Source organism: Anthonomus grandis, chromosome 22, assembly GCF_022605725.1.
Source record: "Anthonomus grandis grandis chromosome 22, icAntGran1.3, whole genome shotgun sequence".
In the NCBI taxonomy this organism is placed as follows: Eukaryota; Metazoa; Arthropoda; class Insecta; order Coleoptera; family Curculionidae; genus Anthonomus; species Anthonomus grandis.
In genome coordinates, this window is record NC_065567.1 from 33,121,212 (window position 1) to 33,134,147 (window position 12,936).

The window sequence follows — 12,936 nt, forward strand, 5'->3', positions numbered from 1 at the left end:
GTTGGTTCGGTTCAATATGGAACCCGAAATTAATATATTCGGAAAATCGATGGGGTGCATTAGTTCACGTCATTGACCGTAACAAATCTTCAAGAATTTATATGCGATGACCAATAAATTTTAACGTGCGGATATTAATAAATTTCATAAACAAATACAGACCGATGGAGGTTTTATCTGTTTTGAGACAATTTTTCTTTCAGTGATAACGCATATCAAATAACATTTAATAATTGTTTGAGCGATAAAACGAAGGCATCGGGCTTTTTGTGTTTGTTTTCGGATTTTCGGGTTAAAACGTCGCGGTCATAAATTTACTCGGCCGTGCTTTTTAAAAATCTCGAGATCAGGTGGATTTTTTTTTCATTGTGTGGGAACTCAAGTGAATATTGTATCGTACAAAGGTAATATTTGTATTTTTATTAAATTATTTAGAAGTTTTTGTAAGGGGTCATTCAATTGATTTTTTTCTGTTATTCTATTAGCACAAGCCATTTGACCGAGACATTTGTAGGACATTGATATCAGGCCTAATTAAAACATAATATTTACTATATTTTAAGAACTTTTTGTTGATAGGACTTAATACCTTATAGATAATTAATTACCGTCAAAAAAATTGATCCGTATAACATTCCTAATGCAATTATTTAATGAAATCTAAAATGAACCAATACTTCAAATAAATCTTTTTATTATTAACGAGACATGTAAACAACATTATTTTCGTTGACAAACGATATTCAATAAACGACTTTAAAATGTTATGAAACAAACGTTCGTAAAATATTTTTACAACGCCTTTGTGTTATTTGGGTTATAACTAAAAGTAATAAGGAGGTAAGGGTTCAATTTTATACAGGGTGTCTTTAGTAATACTGTAATACTGTAATAAAAATTACAGCATTTTTCTATCCTAGGCTTGAAAGTAACTTTTCGAACCTCCGGTAGATTTTTATTCAAGTGAATAATCGTATCTCATGAAGAAGGAACACATTTCTTATTTTAAAAAAATCATACGGTTATCTACTTATTATTTAACATTAAACTTACTTAACTACACCACAATAGTAAAGCGTGTTTTTTAATATCCGACAGATTCACATTGTAAGCTCAGGGTCATACATAAAATATCAAATGGCCATGATATTGTAAAATTTTTTCAGCTATACCAGTTTTTTTATATAGAGGGTGTCTCATGCTTTAGATTAAGCCAAAATTGAATTTAGCGTTTTTCAAATTATATTTTTTTTAGTAATTGGATAAATATGATTAAAAAATACAAGAAATGAAGAAGTTGAATTTTTATTTTTATATCCCCATCTCAGTCTGAACTATCATAAAGAATGTTAATAAAATCGAAATATTTCATTCTAATTCGATAGACGCGAGAAAAACATAATTTCCAGAACATTCAGACAGTAATATAGCATTGAAACGGTGATATAGAAAAACATGGAAAAGTGAAGTTTTTATTATTATATTCCGATCTCAGTCTGATGTATCATAATGAATGGTAATAAAATGATATATTTTTTTATTCTCCTTGAGTAAACTACGTAAGTAATAAAATATGATTTTCAGAAAATCCAGACGGTAGTAAAGAATTGATGATGAGGGTATCAGTTGTACGCTGTGTTTTATTAATAAATAAAACACACTACTTGTATTCAGCGTATAATAAATTTAAAAAAATGCTGCCTAGCGCTTTTGGTTGTAGGCCATCATCAAGACTTAAGAAATTGTCAAAGCAACGACACTATTGAAAAAAACGGTACACAAATCTTGCCTACGATTTCTTAAGTACTTAAGAAGTTTTTTAATTTATTATACGCTTAATACAAGTAGTGTGTTTTATTTAATAAAGAGTTGAAACCGTGAAATAGCAAAAAAATTAAAAAGTATTTCTAATATTGAAAAATCATTGACCACAAAATTTAAAGGGGTATTAAAAGCATTTCACGTAATTGTGTTTATTTATTGAAGAATCATAGGAAAATAATTAGATAATAAAAAAATACGTTCCTACATAAGTAGTATTAACCTCTTCAGTCCCAAGGAATTGTTTTACTTTTTTTTTGTGAAACTTTTAATAAAATAGGTTTATTAGGATTTAAAAAAAGCAAAAAAAAATTTTTTACAAAAAAAAATACTACAGAAAAAAATATGACATGTCCAGTATTTTGGACAATTGGACTTAAGTCTCTAATTATGAAACTCAAAAAAACATTGCCTCTCTGGAGAAAAGCTTACATTTCACACAAAAAAATCTTGTTTTCTTTGTACAACCTTGATTACGGCAGCGCATATAGGAATTTTTGTTATTAACACTGCGTATTGGTAGATGTTCATTACCAGTGGTCCTGACATCACTTGGTGGCATCTCCGACTTCTTGCATTTTTTAGCAGGTTGACTTGTTTCTTCATCTAATGAAGAAGTTGGATCTTGAAAACCTTTTGCTTGTGCCCCAAGGGCAAGAGATTTCCTGATATACAGTTTAAATTCAAGTAAATCCATGATAGAGTTTTTTCTATCTCCAGGAGCGAAGCAGTCTTGGCGGTATTCAACCCACGAATTTGTAATTGCCAAGTCCACAAAATGCCAGAAAATTGTTACCGGCCATTTTTTTGTTCGCATACAAATGCGATAGTAAGATATCAGGCTATCACATGTCCACTCCTCCCATAGAATGGTTGTAACTAGTGACAGAGTTTGGACATGAAACAAGAAGGTACTTATTATTTTTCTTGTCTCATCGGCGTACTTCTGTTACTGGCGCAGAGCCTGAAGATGTTGATGCCATTGTTACTGATCTATTGTCCATCTATTTCAGAATGGTAATTTTTTTGTCTTGTCGCACAAACTCATCAAAGGAACCACGACCATTCAAGAGGAGCTCTTTATCATTTTTTATTTTGCTCCTAAGATCTCGCGGAATTCTGTTGTTCATAATTGTCCCTGTTCCCAAAATTCCTTTTGTTAGTAAATGAACCAGTAGCTTGACTCAAGTAAAGTAACGATCAAAATAAATTATGTGCCCTCGCGACAAATCTTCTGAAAGCTTCTTTACAACCGATCCACCTATTCCCAAATTTTGATCGGGAGAACCATCTGGCCTTTTTTCCACCTTGATAAATCATAAATAGTGTAGCTAAAACAACATTTTTGAGTCCTACTGGATTTGGCTTGTTTTTAACGTACTGTCGGAGAGCAGTAGTGCCTGTGAAGGGGATCATCTGCTCGTCGATGCTCAATTTTTTACTCCTTGGTAAAGTAATACACTTTTTACGAATCGCATGGATGATAGGTTGAACTTTCCATAGCCGATTTGACTGCTTTACCTCATTTGAAACACTAAGATTGTTAACAACATGTAGAAAATTTCCTAATTTAAAAATACGGTCTCTAGGTAGCTGAGTAATGCAAGATATTTCAATTCCCTTCATAAAATACAACCGCAGCCGTGGAAGTCCAAAAATGCCCATTAAAATATGTATTCCAGTCAATATTCGATATTCTTTGGCTGTTGACTTTAGTGGTTTTTTTCATTTGCTTGCATGGCACGAATATTACTTTGTTCTGATAAATTTTACCAAAAATAATCTGAAAAGTATTCATAAAAATAGTTCAGGGGTGTCCAATACTCATGATCATCTTGTAACTGCCATTCCGGATCAAGGTAGACATCTTCTCGACTTTCAAAAACATTTCTTTTCCATTTTACTTCTGCGGTTTTATTTTTTGTTTGCTCCTGGAGAACCTGCTCTCTTATTCTGGATAAGGGAACATTATCGTCATCAGACTCCTCTTCAATGGTATCAGAAACCGAATCTGCGTCTGCCGGCGCCGGCTCGTCGTCTTCATTATCATTTCCCTCAATTGATTCACTGTTTTCGGCGGTGATTTCCTCATCATCATGGCTCAAGTAGAAGTCACTGTCATTTAGAATTTCTTCAAGATCTTTATCCGTTTAAAATTTTTGGGTAAAAAGTAAAAACTTGAACCAAATACAGTCCCGACGTCCAAAATACTGCACAAAATCAAAAGCCGAACTCTGTAGAGCGACGTTACATTTTCTGTACGTATATTTGTTGATTTACTAAATAGCAGTCAATTTATTTGATTTTAATCAGTATTTTATCGAAACAATCGAAAATAATGCAAATATTACCTAGTTTCTGATACGACGCCATGATTTACAACACAACCCCTGTTCCGTCAAAACAAAACTGAAAAAAATCCAACGTTGCCAAATATTTTTAACCAAATATTTTTTGGCGTATGTATGCACGTCCAGTCCGCTGCACGGCGGGCTCCAAATCACGTTAAGTCGTCGTGAGCCCGTACTAATATATTTTGAAAAATGTACAGCGGGCTGGACGTGTGGACTGAAGAGGTTAAGTACGCGTGAAAGTAAATCACTTCGTCATCGAATTGATTTACATTTGAGGTTCTATTGAGTTTATTTAAGTTTATTGAGAGACCGTTACCATTGAGTAGGAACTCAATGTTAATTTTGAGATTACCATTGAGTTCCTACTCAAGGTCTAAAGTATACGTTTTCCTCAAATGTCCCGATCTTTTGATGTTGCCAAATTCAGTACACAGAGAAAATTTGTCCTAGATCTTTTCATATGCCAAGCACCTTTTTCTTCATTCAAAATCGACGTTGTCAAGGATGACGATAAAAGTATGCACCTAAAAATTATCACTAGCTGACAACTGAACTTCCCCGTCTCATCATTCTTCAAATTGTAACTTTATTTTTCTTTTTATGGAAGCAGTCGTCTTGACTCTCTGGGATGTTAAACGCTTTCTCTTCATAAACTTCGAACTCCATTCGTGTATCAGCAACCACTTTAATCAGCCCACGATAGTTGTTTTCCATATCAGTTATGCTAGTATCAACTATTTTTGCAATCTTTTACTAACATCATGGAAAGAATGCTGTTCTAAGTCGATCCAGTTGAATTCAAAGTCCTCTAGCTTCTTGTCACGAAGTCGCATCTTCCTCAAATAAGATCATAAGGTATTTTTATTGTATCCTGACGAGTTGCCCATCTAGTTGCCGACCAAGCAATTCGTAGGTGCGGTAAAAAGTTGTACAACGCTTAAACTGTATTAAAAAAAAGAAAGAATTTCAACAAATTTTGAATTTTCTTTCGGGACAATCATTCAAACGTTCTTCTAGAAATGATAATGTTACATTGCATAAAATATAATGTAATTGCATGACTTTGAAAAAAGAAACGGGAATTCATTAAAATGAATATAAATGAAAACACTCCCAATATCCATAGATCACTTTTACTCAATACATCCGTCAAAAATTTCACTTAAGAGTTATAAAAAATTGTCCCAAATTTTATGGTTCAAATTTCGCCGCCCTGTGCACGCGCAGCGGAAAGACTTAATGTGAATCCTCTATGGGGACTTCTAATTGGGCAAACTAACTAACAAAAACACAGTGTCCTAAAGATCTACTTAGTAAAGTAGAAACGAAACCGTAATATTTAATTAAGAAGATTCTTACATTCCCATCTATTTTATTCTACAGGGTGTTTCAGGGCCCATGATTGGTACATCCTCAAGCAGGTACTAATAGGAGTTCAATAAAAAGTCCTTGTAGCTTCGTTAAAAGTTATTTTTATTTTTTCATTTTGCTAGCATAATACATTAGTGTAATTAAAACTAGAAGTGTATCCACAAAAGTTTAATTCCAGGGTCGGCCGAGAATATTTAAATACTTGTTTCCCTTGTAAAAAAAAACCTGTAAATTTGATTTTGGTATTTGTTTGAACAGTTTATAAATTATGAACAAAATAAGATGAAAAAATTTGACGCGCCCACAGTCAAACAAAAAATATAAATTCAGTGTTATCTAATTTTTTTTTGCATTTAATTCATACTGAATTCATACTTTTTATGTACGCATATAAAATATGTACATATAGATGATTTTTGCAATAAATGAAATCGTTGAAATACGGATATAATATGAGTAAAAAACATTAAAAATTTGTTGTAGTAAATTTTTCAAATGCATTCTAAATGTGTAAGACTAAATTCAGCGCAATAGGTAATAACGCGGTGGCTGTCTCTTTTCTATTGGAACACTATAAACCTTTTCTTTTAAATAATCCCACAAAAAATTATCTACTGAGTTTAAGTCAGGGGATCTTGGCGGCCAAGAAATCGGTCCACCTCGTCTGATGCAACGATTTGGAAATTGATTGTTTTATATCCACATCAAAACTGGGAAGCCAGGAAAAACAGGCAAAAGATTTCGTAAAAAGTCCAAATAAACAGCACTATTTAAGTGTCACACCAAACTTTGAGTGCACATTTTTGTTGGGAATGACCCTGGCTAATGGAATCTAGATTTTCGGCCCAGACATGATATTCAGCCTAAATTGGACTTCATCAGTGAATAAAATTCGAGGAAGCGTCTTTCTGTGCACTGGTATCCATTGCGAAAAAGCAACTTTAAATACCGGGTCTCTTTCTTATAATCTGTGTACCTGTTAGATATGATATGTGTGAAGCACATGCCATACAAATGTTGGTGGTCATCTTAATTGAGCACCCATTCTTCACTTAGGATTTTCATGTACAATTTCATGTAAAACGTTAAGACGAATTTTGCCCCAGTAATAAGAAGAAAGAGAAAATCAGCATGAAAAATCTGATGCTTGAACGGAACCAAATGAGAGAAAATAAGACAAGCAATCAGACAGGACCTAATAGAGCAACTACCACGGTAGGAAACTCAAGAAAAATAACAGAAATCTAAGAGTATTGTGCAGCGACCTTACTAAAGTAAATTCTGAAATATTCAAGCTAAGAAATAAACATGGTAACATAACCTCAAACCGAGATGAAATCCTAAAGATTGTGGGGGACTTTCATTACGAATTATATTAGAGTATCTGGCATCCAAGAACCTCTAAACCTCAAAGTAATTACACAAGAGTGAGGTGTCGTAAATCAGGGATCTGAAGGGATACTAGTTATCATCGTCGAGGAAATTAAAGGAGCACTGTCAAAAATGAAAAACAATAAAGCACCCGGAAAAGACAAGGTGGTTGCAGAAGCAATATCCCCCAGTGACATGAAGCGACCACCATATAACTCCATTAAAAAGAGGATAAAACAAGCCTGGAAAATCACCGTCTAATAACCTTTCTAAGCCACCTATACAAACTGTTTACGAGAATCATAACATCAAGGTTGGAAAATAAACTAAAGCTTCACGAACCAAGAGAACAAGCGGGTTTTATATGCGGTTTTGGGACAAATGACCATCTTACAAAGTATTAAGGCCCTCAATGAGAAAACTATCAAATACACACCACTAGTCCTTTTTTTAATATAGACTTCCACATAAATTTTAATACAATTGAACTGAAAGGTATCCTAGAAGCCTTGAATGAAGCTAGGCAAGGGACTATATGCCAAAAATATTTATCACAGTTTTAGAATATGCCTTTAAAAAGCTTTAACTGGGATACAAGAGGGATAAATGATGATCAGAAAGTTGGTCACCTGCGCTTCGCGGACGATATTGTCCTTACAACTGATGACTTAAGAGAGGCAAAACAAATGCTTCAAAACAAATTCTTCTGAAAAATAAATAAAGAACATGATAAATCTCGTCGTGAATGAAGGTCTATGTATGCATCACTAACACCAAAATTGAATTGGTCGAAAAATATTTATTACTAGGCCATGAAGTTAGAGTGTCTAGAAACAATCAGACATCTGAACTGCACAGAAGGATCAGCATTGGATTGGCGCCCTATGGAAGATTAAGATTTAAAAGTGTTAGACCAATGCATTATGTTAATGTTAGTGGTTCTTCTATATCCCATTTGGCATAGTATATGGGAGTAGATCTAGAAGCTCTATGTCTATATACGTTACAATTTTGAGATGGAATTATGGCCAATGATAAAGAGAACCTCGAGTAGAAAATTACAGGAGAAATATAGAAGATGGGGCTTGGAAAACAAAACAAAATACTTCCCGGTTGGCACTGACCTGTCAAATAATCAGTTAGAAAATAAATATATTATTTGATTGCGTAATGAATACACTTATCTTGGCATTGTTTCGATCCTACAGGGAGATGAAAATGAAATGAGAACTAATAGAGAATACCAAAAGAAAATTACAATAGAAGAATAATAACGAAGAATAATCGAGAGTTACAGAGGAATGAAAAATCGACTTTTTGTTCAATTTTAGACATTTAAATCCGTCTTAGTTCCAAGTGTTTTGAAGAATAATAATAATGTATTATCTGGAGAAAAAGTAGGAAAAGCTATTAAAGAAAATTATAGAAAGTATATTGGTGCGTGGACAATTTTTTGAATGCCTGGAATAATTTTTTCAATTATTCTAGGCAGTTGAAGATATTTTCTTAATTTACAAAAGTTCTTAATTTTTTGACCAAATTTACCTCAAGGAATCACAAAATTACAAAAAATAAATTGAAAAGTATGCAAATGCTCGAAAATTAGAGAAATTATGGAAATTGTCTGGATTTTTTCCCATTTTTTATTTTTTAAACAATATCGCAGGCAGTCAAACTGAGTTTTCCAGACAACCAAATTTTTTTGTCATGTTTTTGCAATGCCTATATTATTTACCTTTATTTATTTACCTATATTATACAAGCATATTCTTTTAGATCTTTAGGAATATCTTGTCGAAACAGAATCCAACATGAAGAAGTAAAACAATTTATTATCTGATTATAGTGATGAGAACTTAAAAATTAATGTTGTACTATTCCCGGTTATAATTCAACGTCGCAATAACGCAAACATCAAAGAGTGTATTAGGTTTCATGCGAAAAAAGAGTCAAATATAAGTAAAAATTCGAGTGGCTTTTGTTGTTGTATACGCCATGCTAACACCTTCCATTGTTTGGTAAGTCTTCCAAGGGTTGGTTTTGAATATGCGATGTATAGAGAATACGCCCATTTCTCAATCAACGCTTCTAAGTCTTTATTTTCTATCCGAAAAACGGCTTAAATAAGTCTTCCTGTTTCTTCTTGTTATTGATTCTATTTTTATCTCATTTTTAGTATTTCCTCTAGGTTTATGTCTTCCTTGGGGTAACTCTGAGTTGCCATTAATTTTTATTTATTAGGATTCAAAATATTCTTTTTTAAATGGAATATATAAATCGACGATGGCCGTCGAACTCGCGACCTTTTTACTGGCCGAGCTTTGCGAGCCAAGGTTAATAAATTTGATGCAAAAAGGTCAATGTATAATATTAGCATTCAAGCATATTTTTCTACATTAGACAAATCTATTTTTGTATCAAAAATATACAGGGTGTCACTTTTTTAACTATTTTTTTTTCAGGCAGATAACGTCAATATGTTCGACTACTTAATACACATACTAGCGATGCTTTTCACAATTTTCATCGGGTATCGTCCCCCCTGGATCAAGAAGAAACTGCTCCAAAACTTCCCCGCGAAAAAAGACGAACCAAAGGTGAAAACTGTCCGAGACATACCCGGCCCTTTTTCCCTACCGATACTCGGAACAAGATGGCTCTTCACTTTAGGATTATATCAAACGAATAAAATCCACTTATTTTATGAAGAGATGCGAGACAAATATGGAAGAATATTTAAGGAGGAGGCACTCTTTAATATCCCCGTCATCAACATTTTTGATAAGGAGGATATGGAGAAAGTGCTAAAGAGTGCTGGGAAGTATCCAATAAGGCCTCCGACAGAAGCCATAGCGAAGTATAGAAGATCCCATCCTGAACGCTATGCTAGTACTGGACTAACTAATGAGCAAGGTAAGGGATATGCTGATAAATATAATAAAATCCGTTGTACCTAATCAAATAAAGTCACTGAACTTCACTTCATTAAAGTCACGAAGCTATCTTAACCCTAGAGTGATTGACGACGTATTTCAATAACTGATGCGCACAGTTTAACCAATAGAGAAATAATGATACAGTGATATATCTTTTTTATCAAAAGTATCGAAGGGTGGAGGTGTATTGTTAGCTGTTAAGTGCGAGTTTAAAATGTTACCTCTGAATTTATCTGATTTGCTTCAAATTGTAAATTCTATCGAGATTGTAGGTGCGCAATTGTCCTTTGACCATTTTACGTGCTTTGTATTTATTGTCTATATACCTCCTGCTAGTAGCAAATGGGTTTATGATATGGTGTACGATTACTTTGAAAAAATGCAATATTTGTGTGACAAGAAAATAATTATAATGGGTGATTTTAATATCCCCAATTTTCTTAGTCACTAGGATGACTCTATTGTGAGATCAACTTTGTCATTTATGACTTAACGGCAATGGAAGAATTCTGGATTTAGTGATAACCAATTTGTCTGAATGTGAAGTTCATTTGAGTAGTTTTTCTTTTGTTGAATGTGATTCTTATCATCCTTCATTAATTATGAATTTTAAGGGTAAATTACCTCAGACTAATAACTTCACCCACAATTTACTGGTACAGAATTGTTTCAATTTTAGACGTACTAATTATCCCATGTTATATTGCTTAATTGAAGCTGCTGACTGGCAGGAGGTGTTTGCCTCTTTAGATCCTAATGTATCTTGCAACAGCTTTTACGGTACACTTAATGAAATATTTCATAGAGCAGTTCCGCTTAAAAAATATAAATTTCCAGTCTGGTTTAATTCTGATATCATAAAAAATATCAAACTAAAGAATTTAGTTCGGAAAAAACTCAAGAAATACAGAACTCATTATTATGAAAATCAGTTTAAAATAGTGCGAAGCAATATTAAAGAATAAATTAGGATTGCTTTTTTAAAATTTTCTCAAACAGCCGAAAATCGAATTAATATAGACTCCTCCGATTTTTGGAACTATTGTTTCAGGATCGTAAAATAAAAGAACCACAGCAAATTGTTGATGCATTTGGAACTTTCTTTCAAAGCGTATATATTGAGTCGGACCCATCTAGTGTTGGAATTGAATCGAGCCAGACTATTAACAACTCTCTAAATTGCTCTTATAATTTTTTGGAAGATGAAATTGTCACCGCCTTTAATAAACTAAAAAGTAAGTTGACCTCCGGTACCGAAGGAGTATCAAGTCTTGTCGTTATAGATTGTATTTGCGTTTTGTCAGGGCCTACTGCCACATATTTCATCTTATCTCGTCTTCAACAGTATTTCCAGATAAATGGAAGACTGCAAGAATATCCCCGATACTCAAAAAAGGACCGAAGAACGACATTCAAAATTACAGAGCTGTATCGATCTTATGTAATTTCTCCAAACTTTTTGAAATAGTTCTTTATAATAGAATATATGCCCATGTCAAATTAGACATAGCACCTAATCAATTTGGTTTCGTCAAAAATCGCTCCTGTACAGTAAACCTGGCTTGCCTAAATGAGTATTTGTGTCAGCATTTGGATAATAGAGGTCAGGTTAATGTAATATACCTTGATTTCTTCAAAGCTTTTGACCAAATTGACCACTTTGTACTTCTTCATAAGCCAACATTTTTTGGTTTTTCTAAGGATTTAGTTGCTTTACTAAAATCTTACTTACGAGGTCGTAAACAATTTGTTGAATATGAAGGCTTTAATTCTCCTATATATGAAGTGTGCTCGGGAGTTCCGCAAGGATCTAATTTGGGCCCGCTTCTCTTTTTATTATTTATAAACGATCTTGCCAAATTACCGTCTTGTCAGAGTTTACTATTTGCGGATGATATAAAATTGTTCACAAAAATAGATACGGAAGACGATTGCGAATTCCTTCAGGTAAATTTGAATAAAGTAGAGAATTGGTGCAATGTCAATAGACTATATTTAAATGGTAATAAATACTCTATTCTCTCATTTTCTAGAAAACTGTTGTGTTAGCCAGAGTGGATGAGGCGATTGATCTGGGAATTATTTATGATGCGAAATGAAGTTTCGCCAAGCATGTAGCAAAAATAGTTTCTGACTCTGCCAAATTGTTGGGTTTTATTTATCGAAACTGTCAGCATTTTGAAAATATTAATACTGTAAAACTACTTTTCTTCTCCTACATATGCTCAAAAATAGAATATGGATCTCTAATTTGGTAACCTGATAGATGATATAGAGCGCATTCAGCGCAAGTTCATGAAGTATCTCTGGTTTAGTTTGGATAGTCAATTATACTTAAATAAATTTAATATTATTCCCTTAGCAAAAAGAAGAGAAATTCTTTCCATAAATTCTTATATAACCTTATTCATAATAAGATTGACTGTCCCACCCTTTTGGCTGGATTAAATTTTCGGGTTCCAAGAATAAACTCTAGGCATTTTAGATTATTTTATGTAAATCCCGCTAGGACTAATATTTTGCTTCAATCCCCTATTAATATAATGTGTCAGAATTATATTAATAATAATTTACAAGAACGGTTCGATATTTTTGTTAACAGTTCATTATAGAAAGTATAAAGTAAATAGGTGATGCAGAATCTTTCTAATATGTATGTAGATAGTCTGTTTAAGTACATAGAACGTTAAGCATTTTGATTTTTCATTTTTATACATATTTTGGTAATTTTTCTTTCCTGTAATTGGGTAACAAACCTGTTGGAAGTAAATGCTTCTTTTTTTTTTTGATATTGAAACCTTTTTTGACTTTGACTAGCAATAATTAAAAGGCCGGCACTGGCTTATAATTGAATGCATGAGATGAAAACATTGGCTGTACTTGCGCCCTCGCCTTTTTCTCGTTTACTGCGCAAGGGAATATGCAATCTGACTAGTGGAACTTTTGCCTTTAAAAACGAGGCTGCCACGTGCGGCATAATTTCACAAAAATATCACTTTATTGACCTACCGATGTGTGCCAGTATCCTCGTTATCCTTATTAACTCATTACTGTTTTGCTATCGGTGGTTCTGTGAAATTCAA

The 12,936-nt window shown here is 33.2% G+C and overlaps 1 protein-coding gene across 1 annotated transcript in view; it reads left to right on the top strand.

The window, feature by feature from the left end:
* Positions 1–12,936, top strand: part of LOC126748264 (ecdysone 20-monooxygenase) — a 17,521-nt gene continuing 4,585 nt past the window's right edge. Inside the window, exons 1-2 of the mRNA XM_050457373.1 lie at positions 1–404; positions 9,380–9,830. Of these exons, the coding sequence (XP_050313330.1) occupies positions 9,395–9,830 (436 nt within the window). The 5' untranslated portion in view covers positions 1–404; positions 9,380–9,394. The remainder of the gene's footprint in view (positions 405–9,379; positions 9,831–12,936) is intronic.